Genomic DNA, 15095 nt, shown 5'->3' on the forward strand with positions numbered 1-15095 from the left:
CTGTAAGAGCTGAAACCGGACTCCACCGACAAAATGATAAATCATAATATTTTAGTATTATAATAGATGTATCTGAATAGCATTAGAACAAAAGGGATGTTTTCTACAATTAATACAGTATCCAGCAGTGTTTTTAACCAGTGCTACTCGTTAAGTATCGACGATGTTTTTGTAGTGACTTGAACTAATGGACCATTGTCGCAGATGCCGACAACTTTGTCGCAACAGCATCGACTGACTGTAAGACTGTCCACATCAGGTTAACTTAGAACTTTTGTAATGCATATCCAGTAAATTTCACTGAGAAAATTGAAGAGTAACGCTCTTCATGTTAAATCCTATCTCCTCGATATTGTCATAAACCTCAGTAACGTATCTCGCCTAGGAGCGACGTCGCTTCTGTTGTAATGGAACGGAGTACCCTTGATGAATTTGCAGTCTGCCAGTTAACAAAAACTAATGTATTTCAAAACTGTGCCAGTTTCCTTTTTCGTGCAAAAGTGTCTGCATTAAAATAATCTCTCAGTAAAATCTGTTCATATAACAATCAGGGGCATGTAAAACATATGTGATTAGGATGAAAGTGTTATTACAACAACAGGAAAAATATTTGAACACACTAATAATGACCAATTAAAACTATATTTTCTCTACTTTTTCATGATTTTCTGTTCCTATTTCAGCGTTGCAAATTATTTTAATTTTAGGTTTAGAATTCAAAATTATTTTAAACAGTGAAATACTATAATCTTTATTTTTGAAGTTTATGAGTTGAGCAATTCGCGTCTCCTGCAGAGGAAAATGTGCCTCCTTTGTGTGAAGTAACGTATTTTGACTGTAGTAGATATCTCACCTATTTCACCATGTAGCCACTTCAGTAACAATTATTTGCATCTTCCTTTTTGTCTCCAAGTTATTACACTTTATTTTCTTTAGTGATTTAAAACCATATTTAAAATTTCTCGTTTTTGTTTAGTAAAGAGATTCTGCTGGTTTCGTGTACGAGCTGTTTCGTCATCAGACGTTTATTTAAGTACGTTACATAAGAAGCTCATCGTACAAAAAGTTAGTCACTCCAGTGCGCACTCGCAGATGAATCGTTAAGCCTTTGCAGATGGCGCAGCGATCGGGTCACGTGCTCAGCCGCTCTGTCAATTGGTTCTACGTGAGGAAAACGCAGTAGCGAGCAGTGAGACATTTACGAGTATGCTTCAGGCTGACATTGTACGTGAACATGGGTAAATGTAAGGACTTGACAGAGTGGCGAAAGAGGCAATCGTGTTTGGTCATGCCCGAGGACATACACTGTGTGAAGTTGACGGAGTTTTTGGCGTTTTGTGGAAGACTATTCGACGTGTCTCCAAGCAGTGGCGTAACACACGTGACCACTCTACGTCAGAACTGAGGTCGGAGAGAGATCCTGGCAGAGCTACCGGAAGCGCGTTTTACGGCTTGTGAAACAAAATCGCATCCAAATCCAATAGAAATAAGTGCAGGAATGAATGAAGGTCCATCCCCACCTGTTAGTGAGAGAACATTGTGGCGAAAATCGCACGCAATTAACTTTATTGGAGTCAGTTATCTCGCAAGAGGCCGTTCTTCACACGGGCACATAATGCTGCGGGACGGCGCTGTGGAAGCAATCATCGAACATAGACAGCAGCTGATTGGCCCATTGTACTGTTGCTTACCGAATCACGTTTGGGCCTGTATTCAAATGAAATCACAATGCACCGTAGGCCAAATGAACCATTTCCTGCTGAACGTATGGAAGATCAGATTCAAACCAGAGATGGGTCTGTGATGTTTCGGGGGCGTATTTCCTGTCATGAATTGGGTCTACTAAGAGAGGTGGCCACTAACAAAATGTTCAAATGTGTGTGAAACCTTATGGGACGTAACTGCTAAGGTCGTCAGTCCTTAAGCCTACACACAACTTAACCTAAATTATCCTAAGACAAACACACACACCCACGCCCGAGGGAGGACTCGAACATCCGCCGGGACCAGCCGCACAGTCCATGACTGCAGCGCCTCAGACCGCGTGGCGGTGAGTGCAAGGTTTTGTTCTTAACACCAATTCCCATATTAATTTTGAATAGCATTAGTGTGAATTGATTTTTCTATAATACATTGGTACAAGCCTGCACAATATCATTCGCGCGGTGCAATAAACTTCAAAAGCACACTGTGAAATAAACTCCAGTAGGCTAGAAACAATATAGTTAAAAGATGTTTAGCTTTGCGTAACCAAATACTTAATAGTAATTACTTCCGAGTACTATTACTTGAAAATCACGTGTACGTATGAGCATTCCATTAAGAACTAAGTAATCTATGCGATAAAATATTAAGTTAGCTGCGGTAAAACTATATGTACAGTATCTCTCTGGAACTTTAGAACATATAATCAGGTACGATAGTGAACGGGGACTAGAAAACTGTAGGGTAACATCAAACGTGTACCAAACAATGACGCTCCAATTAATCGTACTTAATTAAAATGGTTCAAATGGCTCTGAGCACTATGGGACTTAACATCTGAGGTCATCAGTCCCCTAGAACTTAAAAGCAATTAAACCTTACTACACACATCCATGCCCGAGGCAGGGTTCGAACCTGCCGCCGTAGCGGTCGCGCGGTTCCAGACTGAAGCGCCTAGAACCGCTCGGGTACTTAATTATTCAGTGTTGTAAATCGTACTTGCTCATCAAAGTGACGCAGTGCAAACTACTTGCAATGAACATTGCAAGGTTGTAATAGGCCATTGCTCAGAGCGGCACGCTATTGCACGTCTTGAGTAGGACAATCATCAGTGAAACTGCAAAGAAGCCGACTGGAGGTGAGTAGTCTGACCTAACGCGACATGATTTTGTGTTTTCAAATAATGAAGGGCGTGGAGCATACAAACGTCCCAATGAAGTGGTTGACTCTTAGTGTATGGAGGGTGTGGTTTAGACCAGATAAGTTCCTCTGATGTATTAGAGGTGGTTCTCGTACCATGATTTAGGCCCACGCTTTCAGGTTATCGTGAACATCAACCAGTATTTCAACCTTCTCGGTGGCCAAATGTTTATCTTTAATCAACAGCTGTGAGAGGAGTCTGCTGTAGACATCGCCCTTTTCCAAGATGTCAACATCCGGGCAGCCCACCTACGTTTCTGGTTTGATGAACACTGTCATCCAATCGCACCTCCACCGGACCGCTAAGTCACATGAACTTACTCCCATAGGAAACGGATATGTCCATCTGAAAGGCTGAGTGAAAGGGGGGAATCAACATACCCTATTTGATGCATCTATCTGATCTAATCACCAGTGAGAGGAGTCAGCTGATTTTAGCGGAAGCAACTCATCTACATGTATTGAGGCCATTATGAATGTTATAGACCGTGTTAAAAGGTGATAGCGTGATATCACGTGTAAGTGACTAAATTTTTATCTGGTGTTTCGTGTCAACAGTGTGCTATATGTTGCTATCGCTGTGTTCCTCAGTACGGAAACAGTAGATAGATGCGTAGGGGAAATGAGTTAGTAGCAGAACACCGAGGTCTTGTCACGTGCTGCCGCAACAGTTCAAACTAGTACAGCAAACCTTGGAAAGGCTTTGAGGCCCCTGTCCCGCAAGGAGTGAGGTTTTCACTTATGTAGGGTTGCCAACAAAGCACTTACTAATTTTAACATTAAATAATATGAAACAAAAGATCGACAGAAGAATGTAACGAATGGTGCGTTTATTGCCAAAGCTATAAGAATTTTATACAAAAGTTCGGAAGTAATAGTTACAAAAGCTGCCAACCGATGGCGCTGTAATCGCAAAGCGTAATGTAAATCGATAGTACCCCGAAGAACTGGACGATCACTTCAACCACCGAAACGTGATAGGAGGTCAGCGTTTTGAAGTAAGTAGTTGAAATAATGTACGTTATCGAACAGCATGCGTTTCTGGACTAACGTACTATGGCAGCAAGGCACAGTTTTGAGTTTCGCGATAATCGGGAAGTCTAGATTCGAGTCGCAGTCCGGCACAAATTTTCAATGCCGCTATAGGTTGTTCATCGGAACCTATTATAACTAAGTTTAAGTTCGGGAATAAATTTTAATATTTGAAAGTATAGTTAGTAATCAGTTATAAATATTATCTGCTGTTATTGCTCTCCGATTGCAGCAAACTGTAACAGACGTAAAAGATATTTGAAAGTGTAATTCCTGTTACTCTGGAGTGACCAGCTGGACGAAGCCGAGCAGCACTCACCGGGACGTTCATCATCATCATCATCTTTGACTCATTTTGTAGCCCTACGCAGACTTGATACCCACTGTTATACCACTTATGGTGACTAATGTCACTTCAAATCCGGCAACGTTTTTCTGAACATCGCTCAAGCTGAATCGTATACTATTTGCGAAATTTAACAGTTGTAGAAATACTGCCCTAGGTTTCTTCTTAATCTGCAAATGTACTACACTGACGAAACCTCCATACTAGATAGCCTAAATAAAAAACTTTTCATGGCAGATTTTTTGTCATCATTTAAACAATTCCACCAAATGACCTTATTGTAACGAGAAGCTTATCAGCAGGAGAAGTATAGAATTAAAAGTTTCTGACTTGCTTTTTAAGAGTATCTGGTACTAAATGAGAATACAGGCTTTCTCAGCGAATTTAGATAATGGAGCCCTATCGGTTTGTCAGCCGAGTCGTTCTGCGGCAACGTTTCGACAAGTTTCCTACACTTCGTCTTCAGGTGAAGATGACGAACAGGCAAACAGCAACGCAGAGGGCGACTGAGTTTCGCTATTCCACCAGCGAGGGCGCTGCCGGCGGGCAGTGTGGTTCAACTATCAAGTTTTCGACGCATGCGCAGAATAGTTACAGTACACTATATATTGCGGAACGGATGACATTTTCACCAGTCTGCGACGACTCACCTGAAGATGACTGGCAGGTGCCCAGTGGAAATCTCGTGCGAAGTATTGAACGACGACCGGCTGCAAGCCACAAATTTGATTAAACAGTCAATTCGCCGGGAAATTTTAAAATTCACAACAGGAAACTTGTCGAAACTTTGCCGCAGAACGATGCCTGAACTCTGATGGTAACCCGAGAAGACTTCTTCATAGCCGACACTAGTTGATCGAAAAAGTGGAAACTAGACTCACCCTGTTGTATGCGTGGAATCTGCGTTACTGCTCAGAGAGATAACGAGAGATCAGAGCCGAACTATGTCATTTATAGCATCGTAAAGGTACACCTACTTCCCCTTCGTTTCCAGTTTCTAGGGTTTAAACAATTATGATTGCGACTAAAACTGAGACGTGATTCGTGTTCTCTCGTTGCTTGTCGTACGGCGAGTCGCCTGAGCGTCGCATCGCGCGACCCTTATTGCAAGGTGTCTAATCGCGTCTTAGTGTGAACCGCACCTAATATCTGACTTGGTGAGCCAGATTCTCACAATTCTTGGTAACGAAATATTCGGTTTTGTTTGTCTCTGGTTCACAGATGGGGCACACTTCCAACTGAAGAGATTTCTGAATAAACAAAACTAGCGATTGTCGAGTTCCGAAAATCGCATTTGCGTGAGGCGGACCCTCTGCCCTCTCATACAATTACTGTCTGGGCTGCGGTATTGTTAATTTAATTTTAAAAATCAGCGAGTGCTTTGTTGGGTACCCTGTAAACGGTAGAGGAATCATAGCTAGGAAGAAGCGTGACTCACTCTGATACGACGTCCGTTGGGGCGGGTAGTACCATGATGGTGCCCGCCCGAACCCGCGCTTGCGCACTTGTGCGGCTTCCTTTGCCACTGCGCACTCTTGCCCTGGTCGCCCCACCGTCGACCACGGCCACTTTCAGCTGGACCGTCGGGTTTGTCGTGCCAGCCTGTAACACCAGTACCAACTTGCAGCGAAGACATCACAGCACAACAGCAACAATTATCAGTTTCGCCACAACTAGAAACTTATCTCGTTATTGTAAGGTGCCGTAAAACACACAAATGTGAGTGATGTTATCCATAGCTACGAGTATAGAGAGTCAAGCATCCATCGTTTGGCAGTTGGTTCTTACACTGCGGAAGTAACTTAAGTATGGTGAATCTCCTTGTCCACAGTTGGGAAACACAAATATAGCAAAGGATAAAAAATTCGTTACCTTGCTATATTTTTGGAAAATCTCAGCGAAATTGGAAAATATATTTAAATCATACAACCAGCAGTTGGCATTCCAGTAGAAAAACTAAACACACACTACACATTTATAAATATATCTGATTGTTTCAGACACGTCCAAAAGAACAGGTAAACACTCTGAAGAGCCAACGAAACTGGTACACCTGCTTCATATCGTGTAGGGCCACGTGAGCAAGCAGAAGTGCCGCAGCACGACATGGTATGGACTTGACTGATGCCTGAAGTATTGCCGAAAGGAAGTGATACCATGAATCCTGTAGGGCTGTCCATAAATCCATAACAGTACGAGGGGTTGGAGATCTCTTCTGAAGAGCACGTTGCAAGGCATCCCGGATATGCTCAATAATGTTCATGTCTGGGGAGTTTGGTGGCCAGAGGAAATGTTTAAACTCAGAAGACTGTTCCTGGAGCCACTTCTGGACGTCTGGGGTGTCGCATTGTCCTGCTGAAATTGCAGTCCGTCGCAATGCACAGCAAACATGAATGGATTTAGGTGATCACGCAGGATGGATACGTACGTGTCACCTGTCAGAGACGTGTCTAGACGTATCAGGATCCCATATCACTACAACTGCACACGCCTCACACCAGCTTGAACAGTCATCTGCTGACATGCAGAGTCCATGCATTCACGAGGTTGTCTTCACACCCGTACACGTCCATCCAGTCCATACAATTTGAAACGAGACTCGTCCCACCAGTCTATATGTTTCCAGTCATCAACAGTCCAATGTCGGTCAGTGTTGACGGGCCTAGGCGAAGCGTGAAGCTTCGTTTCGTGCAGTCATCGAGCGTACATGGGTAGGCCTCCGACTCAGAAAGCTCATATCGATGATGTTTCGTTGAATGATTTGCACGCTGACATTTGTTGATGGCCCAGCATTGAAATCTGCATCAATTTGTGCAAGGGTCGTCGGACTTCTATCTTCAACGATTCTGTTCAGTCGTCGTTGGTCCCGTTCTCGCAGAATATTTTTATGCCGCAGTGATGTCGGAGATTTGATGTTTCACCGTATTCCTGATATTCACGGTACACTCGTGAAATGGTCGTACAGAAAAGTCCCAACTTCATCGCTACCTCGGATGTTCTATGCCCCATCGCTCCTGCACCGACTGTAACACAACGTTTAAACTCACTCAAATTTTGATAATATGCCGTTGTAGCAGCAGTAACCGATGTATTAACTGCGCCAAACACTTTTTGTCTTATATGCCGAACCCAACGCCGTCTTCTGCCTGTTTAAGTATCTCTGTATTTGGATAGGCATGCCTATACCAGGTTCTTGGCGTTTCAGTGTAAATACTCATTTATGGCCATTGAGATCGTTTCCTTGCAGTCGCATTCTCTGTTCCGAACTCTAGCGGTTATCAGTGTGACGCTGCGCGCATTGAATATGTACAGGCGGCACTACATAAGCAGTGTGCGACAAATGAGAATTCGGGTTGGAGGGAAGAGCGCTGACTCATGGTCCGGCACAAACTTGCACTGAATTCATTTCAATGATAGATTGTCGACAGCTTCAGACTTCCTATTTAATTTCATCATATCTAATAAGATATACTTAAAGATGTAAGTCAGGAATAGGGATAGTAAACTAGAGCATGCGTGAACTTGTTGTTGTTGCGGTCTTCAGTCCTGAGACTGGTTTGATGCAGCTCTCCCTGCTACTCTATCCTGTGCAAGCTTCTTCATCTCCCAGTACCTACTGCAACCTACATCCTTCTGAATCTGCTTAGTGTATTCATCTCTTGGTCTCCCTCTACAATTTTTACCCTCCCCGCTGCCCTCCAATGCTAAATTTGTGATCCCTTGATGCCTTAGAACATGTCCTACCAACCGGTACCTTCTTCTTGTCAATTTGTGCCACAAACACCTCTTCTCCCCAATTCTATTCAATACCTCCCCATTAGTTGTGTGATCTAACCATCTAATCTTCAGCATTCTACTGTAGCACCACATTTCGAAAGCTTCTATTCTCTTCTAGTCCAAACTATTTATCGTCCATGTTTCACTTCCATACATGGCTACACTCCATACAAATACTTTCAGAAACGACTTTCTGACACTAGATGTTAACAAATTTCTCGTCTTCAGAAACGCTTTCCTTTCCATTGCCAGACTGCATTTTATATCCTCTCTACTTCGACCATCAGCAGTTATTTTGCTCCCTAAATAGAAAAACTCCTTTACTACTTTAAGCGTCTCATTTCCTAATCTAATTCCCTCAGCATCACCCGACTTAATTCGACTACATTCCACTATCCTCGTTTTGCATTTGTTGATGTTCATCTTATAATCTCCTTTCAAGACACTGTCCATTCCGTTCAACTTCTTGTCAAAGTCTTTGCTGTCTATGACAGAATTACAATTTCATCGGCAAACCTCAAAGTTTTTATTTCTTCTCCATGGATTTTTATACCTACTCCAAATTTTTCATTTGTTTCCTTTACTGCTTGCTCAATATACAGATTGAATAACATGGGGGAGAGGCTACAACCCGGTCTTACGCCCTTCCCAACCACTGCTTCCTTTTAATGTCCCTCGACTCTAATAACTGCCATCTGGTTTCTGTACAAATTGTAAATAGCCTTAGGCTCCTTGTATTTTACCCCTGACGCCTTCAGAATTTGAAAGAGAATATTCCAGTCAACATTGTTTTTCTTCAGAGATAAGACGTAAGGTCAGTATTGCCTCTCACAGAAGAAGAAAACAGAAGAGCAACAACACAAGAAGATGATGATTAGAACAGATAAACTAAGGATACAAAGAATTAAGAGCTGAACTCGGATGGAGACATGCTCAGTCATGAAAGTGAGTTTTAAGCTGTTTCACTGTGTCAAGAGCGCAGAGAACAGAGTGACGCCTCAAGTCGCTGTGTGGTCTGCTCCATACAATTTCATCTGCGAGAGCTAGTTGCCTTGGCGGGGAGCAGTGAACCAGTTTTTAATTTGATCCTTAAGAATGGTGGGGAGCATTGAGCTAGTGAGCTACCTTGCAATCTGTTCTCTGGGAGTGATGGGGAGCAGTGAGCTAGTGAGACAGCCTACTTTCCAATCAGTGAGAGTGGTGGGGACTGCTCAGCTATTGGGAGGGAAGTGATGTTTGGATCACTTTTTGACATGCTCTTACCACGCAGGCGCCAAAGGCCACAGCTTTTATGATTGCTGGCAACACTTTACAGACGTGATGCTAAATCAAAGGATAAAAGTAACAACTCACTCAAAAGCATGTAAATGTTCACCTGTTTCCACCACTGGCAGCGCGGTATGTTTACTTGTGCTAGAGGGCAGTTATGGCACCTTCTCACGCACGCATTGTGGGCCTTCTGCGGCCTATATAGGGGACGCCGCTTGCACTGAGAAGTCAGTTCTGGCGAGATCGTGTACCAGCACTCTCACCTGATGATGGCACCCAGTTGGACCATGGAAATATTGTGTCAAGAAGACGTTATGATCTGGCTGCACACCCGAGTAGAATATTATCAATTGTTTCCATTAGTTCTTGCTCAGTTTAGAGATTGAATAACATCAGGGATAGGCTACAATCTTGTCTCGCTCCATTTCCAACCACTGCTTCCCTTTCATGCCCCTCGACTCCGGTAACTGATATCTGGTTTCTGTACAAATTGTAAATAGTCTACTGCTCCCTGTATTTTGCACCTGCCACCTTCAGAAGTTGAAAGAGAGTATTCAATCAAAAGTTTTCTCTATGTCAACAAATGCTAGAAACGTAGATTTGCCTTTCCTTAATCTACTTCTAAGATAAGTCATAGGGTCAGTATTGCCTCAAGTGTTCCAACATTTCTGCGGAATCTAAACTGATCTTCCCCGAGGTCAGCTTCTACGAGTTTTTCCTTTCGTCTGTAACGAATTCGCGTTAATATTTTGCAGCAGTGGCTTATTAAGCTGATTGTTCGGTAATTTTCACATCTGTCAACACCTGCTTTCTGTGGGATTGGAATTATTTTATTCTTCTTGAAGTCTGAGGGTATTTCGCCTGTCTCATACATCTTGCTCACAGGATGCTAGTTTTATCAGGACTGGCTCTCCCAAGAATGTCAGTAATTCTAATAGAATGTTGTCTGCTCCCGGGGCCTTGTTTTGACTCAGGTCTTTCAGTGATCTGTCAAACTCTCCACGTAGTATTGTATCTCCCATTTCATCTTCATCTACATCCTCTTCCATTTCCATAATATTGTCCTCAAGTACATCGCCCTTGTATAGACCTTCTATATACTCCTTCCACCTTTCTGCTTTCCCTTCTTTGCTTAGAACTGGTTTTGCATCTGAGCTTTTGATATTCATACAAGTGGTTCTCTTTTCTCCAAAGGTCTCCTTAATTTTCGTGCTGGCAGTATCTATCTTACCCGTAGTGAGATAAGCCTCTACATCCTTACATTTGTCCTCTAGCCATCTCTGCTTACCCATTTTGCACTTCCTGTCGATCTCATTTTTGAGACGTTGAGACGTTTCTGTTCCTTTTTGCCTGCTCCATTTTACTGCGTTTTTATATTTTCTCCATTTATCAATTAAGTTCAATATTTCTTCTGTTATCCAAAGATTTATATTAGCCCTCGTCTTTTTACCTACTTGATCCTCTGCTGCCTTCATTACTTCATCCCTCAGAGCTACCCTTTATTTTTCTACTCTATTTCTTTTCCCCATTCCTGCAATTGTTCCCTTATGCTCTCCCTGAAACTCTGTACAACCTCTGGTTCTTTCAGTTTATCCAGGTCCCATCTCCTTAAATTCCCACCTTTTTGCAGTTTCTTCAGTTTTAATCCACAGTTCATAACCAATAGATTGCGGTCTCATACCTTTTAGTATCTCCAGGATTCTTACATGCATACAATCTTGTTTTATGATTCTTGAAACAAGTGTTAGCTATTATTAAAGTATGCTCTGTGCAAAATTCTACCAGACGGCTTCCTCTTTCATTTCTTAGCCCAAATCCATATTCACCTACTATGTTTCCTTCTCTCCCTTTTCCTACTGTGGAATTACAGTCACCCATGACTGTTAAATTTTCTTCTCCCTTCACTACCTGAATAATTTCTTTTATCTCATCATACATTTCATCAATTTCTTCATCATCTGCAGAGCCAGTTGGCATATAAACTTGTGCTACTGTAGTAGGCTTAGGCTTCGTATCTATCTTGGCCACAATAATGCGTTCACTATGCTGTTTGTCGTAGCTTACCAGCACTCCTATTTTTTTTTTTCGTTATTAAACCTACTCCTGCATTACCCCTATTTGATTTTGTATTTATAACCCTGTATTCACCTGACCAAAAGTATTGTTACTCCTGCCACCGAACTTCACTAATTCCCACTATATCAAACTTTAATCTATCCATTTCCCTTTTTAAATTTTCTAACCTACCTTCCCGATTAATGGATCTGACATTCCACGCTCCGATCCGTAGAAAGCCAGTTTTCTTTCTTCTGGTAACGACGTCCTCCTGAGGAGTCCCCGCCCGGAGATCCGAATGGGGGACTATTTTACCTCCGGAATATTTTACCCAAGATGACGCCATCATCATTTCACCATTCAATAAAGCTGCATGCCCTCGGGAAAAATTACGGCAGTAGTTTCCCCTTCCGGCATAAGAAGTCAGCCTCATTCTGCCAACGTTGTAGGGAAGCCTAGAAAATCTGAAGAGGGAAATGCAAAGGCTCAATCTAGATATAGTAGGGGTCAGTGAAGTGAAGTGGAAGGAAGACAAGGATTTCTGGTCAGATGAGTATCGGGTAATATCAACAGCAGCAGAAAATGGTATAACCGGTATAGGATTCGTTATGAATAGGAAGGTAGGGCAGAGGGTGTGTTACTGTGAACAATTCAGTGACCGGGTTGTTCTAATCAGAATCGACAGTAGACCAACACCGACAACGATAGTTCAGGTATACATGCTGACGTCGCAAGCTGAAGATGAAAAGATAGAAAAAGTCTATGAGGATATTGAAAGGATAATGCAGTATGTAAAGGGGGACGAAAATCTAATAGTCAAGGGCGACTGGAATGCAGCTGTAGGGGAAGGAGTAGAAGAAAACGATACAGGAGAATATGGGCTTGGGACAAGGAATGAAAGAGGAGAAAGACTAACTGAGTTCTGTAACAAGTTTCAGCTAGTAATAGCTAATACCCTGTACAAGAATCACAAGAGGAGGAGGTATACTTGGAAAAGGCCAGGAGATACGGGAAGATCTCAATTAGATTACATCATGGTGAGACAGAGATTCCGAAATCAGATACTGGATTGTAAGGCGTACCCGGGAGCAGATATAGACTCAGATCACAATATAGTAGTGATGAAGAGTAGGCTGAAGTTCAAGACATTAGTCAGGAAGAATCAATACGCTAAGAAGTGGGATACGGAAATTCTAAGGAATGACGAGATACGTTTGAAGTTCTCTAACGCTATAGATACAGCAATAAGGAATAGCGCAGTAGGCAGTACAGTTGAAGAGGAATGGACATCTCTAAAAAGGGCCATCACAGAAGTTGGGAAGGAAAACATAGGTACAAAGAAGGTAGCTGCGAAGAAACCATGGGTAACAGAAGAAATACTTCAGTTGATAGATGAAAGGAGGAAGTACAAACATGTTCCGGGAAAATCAGGAATACAGAAATACAAGTCGTTGAGGAATGAAATAAATAGGAAGTGCAGGGAAGCTAAGACGGAATGGCTGCAGGAAAAATGTGAAGACATCGAAAAAGATATGATTGTCGGAAGGACAGACTCAGCCTACAGGAAAGTCACAACAACCTTCGGTGACATTAAAAGCAATGGTGGTAACATTAAGAGTGCAACGGGAATTCTAGTGTTAAATGCAGAGGAGAGAGCAGATAGGTGGAAACATAACATTGAAAGCCTCTATGAGGGTGAAGATTTGTCTGATGTGATAGAAGAAGAAACAGGAGTCGATTTAGAGGAGATAGGGATCCAGTATTAGAATCGGAATTTAAAAGAGTTTTGAAGGACTTACGGTCAAATAGAGCAGAAGGGATAGATAACATTCCATCAGAATTTCTAAAATCATGGGGGGAAGTGGCAACAAAGCGACTATTCACGTTGGTGTGTAGAATATATGAGGCTGGCGACATACCATCTGACTTTCGGAAAAGCATCATCCACACAATTCCGAAGACGGCAAGAGCTGACAAGTGCGAGAATTATCGCACAATCTGCTTAACAGCTCGTGCATCGAAGCTGCTTAGAAAAGTAATATACAGAACAATGGAAAAGAAAATTGAGAATGCGCTAGGTGACGATCAGTTTGGCTTTAGGAAAAGTAAAGGCACGAGAGAGGCAATTCTGACGTTACGGCTAATAATGGAAGCAAGGCTAAAGAAAAATCAAGACACGTTCATAGGATTTGAGGCCTGGAAAAAGCGTTCGACAATATAAAATAGTGCAAGCTGTTCGAGATTCTGAAAAAAGTAGGGGTAAGCTATAGGGAGAGACGGGTCATATACAAGATGTACAAAAACCAAGAGGGAATAATAAGAGTGGACGATCAAGAACGAAGTGCTCGTATTAAGAAGGGTGTAAGACAAGGCTGTAGCCTTTCGCCCCTACTCTTCAATCTGTACATCGAGGAAGCAATGATGGAAATAAAAGAAAGGTTCCGGAGTGGAATTAAAATACAAGGTGAAAGGATATCAATGATACGATTCGCTGATGACATTGCTATCCTGAGTGAAAGTGAAGAAGATTTAAATGATCTGCTGAACGGAATGAACAGCCTAATGAGTACACAGTATGGTTTGAGAGTAAATCGAAGAAAGACGAAGGTAATGAGAAGTAGTAGAAATGAGAACAGCGAGAAACTTAACATCAGGATTGATGGTCACGAAGTCAATGAAGTTAAGGAATTCTGCTACCTAGGCAGTAAAATAACCAATGACGAACGGAGCAAGGAAGACATCAAAAGCAGACTCGCTACGGCAAAAAAGTCATTTCTGGCCAAGAGAAGTCTACTAATATCAAATACCGGCCTTAATTTGAGGAAGAAATTTCTGAGGATTTACGTCTGGAGTACAGCATTGTATGGTAGTGAAACACGGACTGTGGGAAAACCGGAACAGAAGAGAATCGAAGCGTTTGAGATGTGGTACTATAGACGAATGTTGAAAATTAGGAGGACTGATAAGGTAAGGAATGAGGAGGTTCTACGCAGAATCGGAGAGGAAAGGAATATGTGGAAAACACTGATAAGGAGAAGGGACAGGATGATAGGACATCTGCTAAGACATGAGGGAATGACTTCCATGGTACTAGAGGGAACTGTAGAGGGCAAAAACTGTAGAGGAAAACAGAGATTGGAATACGTCAAGCAAATAATAGAGGACGTAGGTTGCAAGTGCTACTCTGAGATGAAGAGGTTAGCACAGGAAAGGAATTCGTGGCGGGCCGCATCAAACCAGCCAGTAGACTGATGACAAAAAAAAAAAAAAACCTTCCGTTCAGCCGTTCGCAGTACCAGCACAGCAAGGCCGTTTTGGTTATTGTTACATGGCCAGATTAGTCAAACATCCAGACTGTTGCCCCTGCAACTACTGTTAAGGTTGCTGCCCCTCTTCAGGAAACACACATTTGTCTGGCCTCTCAGCAGATACCCCTCCGTCGTGGTTGCACCTACGGTACGGCTATCGGTATCGTTGAGGCACGCAAGCGTCCCCACCAACGGCAAGGTCCATGGTTCATGCGGGGGGGGGGGGGGGGGGGGGGGGGGCGTGAACGTACACTCGTAAAATATGCATCATGTTTATTTATTGTTTCGTGGGACCAAATTAAGGAGAAGTCTCCATGGTCATGGAACGAGTCAATACATGAAATTATAACACGATATTAGAAACAGATAAAATGAAATATAAAAAAAACATATTCAGGTGACAA

At 42.5% G+C, this 15095-nt stretch overlaps 1 protein-coding gene across 1 annotated transcript in view; it reads right to left on the reverse strand.

The window, feature by feature from the left end:
• LOC126272338 (venom dipeptidyl peptidase 4-like) overlaps positions 1 to 15095 on the reverse strand; it is a 281131-nt gene that overhangs the window by 119796 nt on the left and 146240 nt on the right. Inside the window, exon 8 of the mRNA XM_049975126.1 lies at positions 5721 to 5884. Within this exon, the coding sequence (XP_049831083.1) occupies positions 5721 to 5884 (164 nt within the window). The remainder of the gene's footprint in view (positions 1 to 5720; positions 5885 to 15095) is intronic.

This window comes from Schistocerca gregaria, chromosome 5 (assembly GCF_023897955.1).
Source record: "Schistocerca gregaria isolate iqSchGreg1 chromosome 5, iqSchGreg1.2, whole genome shotgun sequence".
Lineage (NCBI taxonomy): Eukaryota > Metazoa > Arthropoda > Insecta > Orthoptera > Acrididae > Schistocerca > Schistocerca gregaria.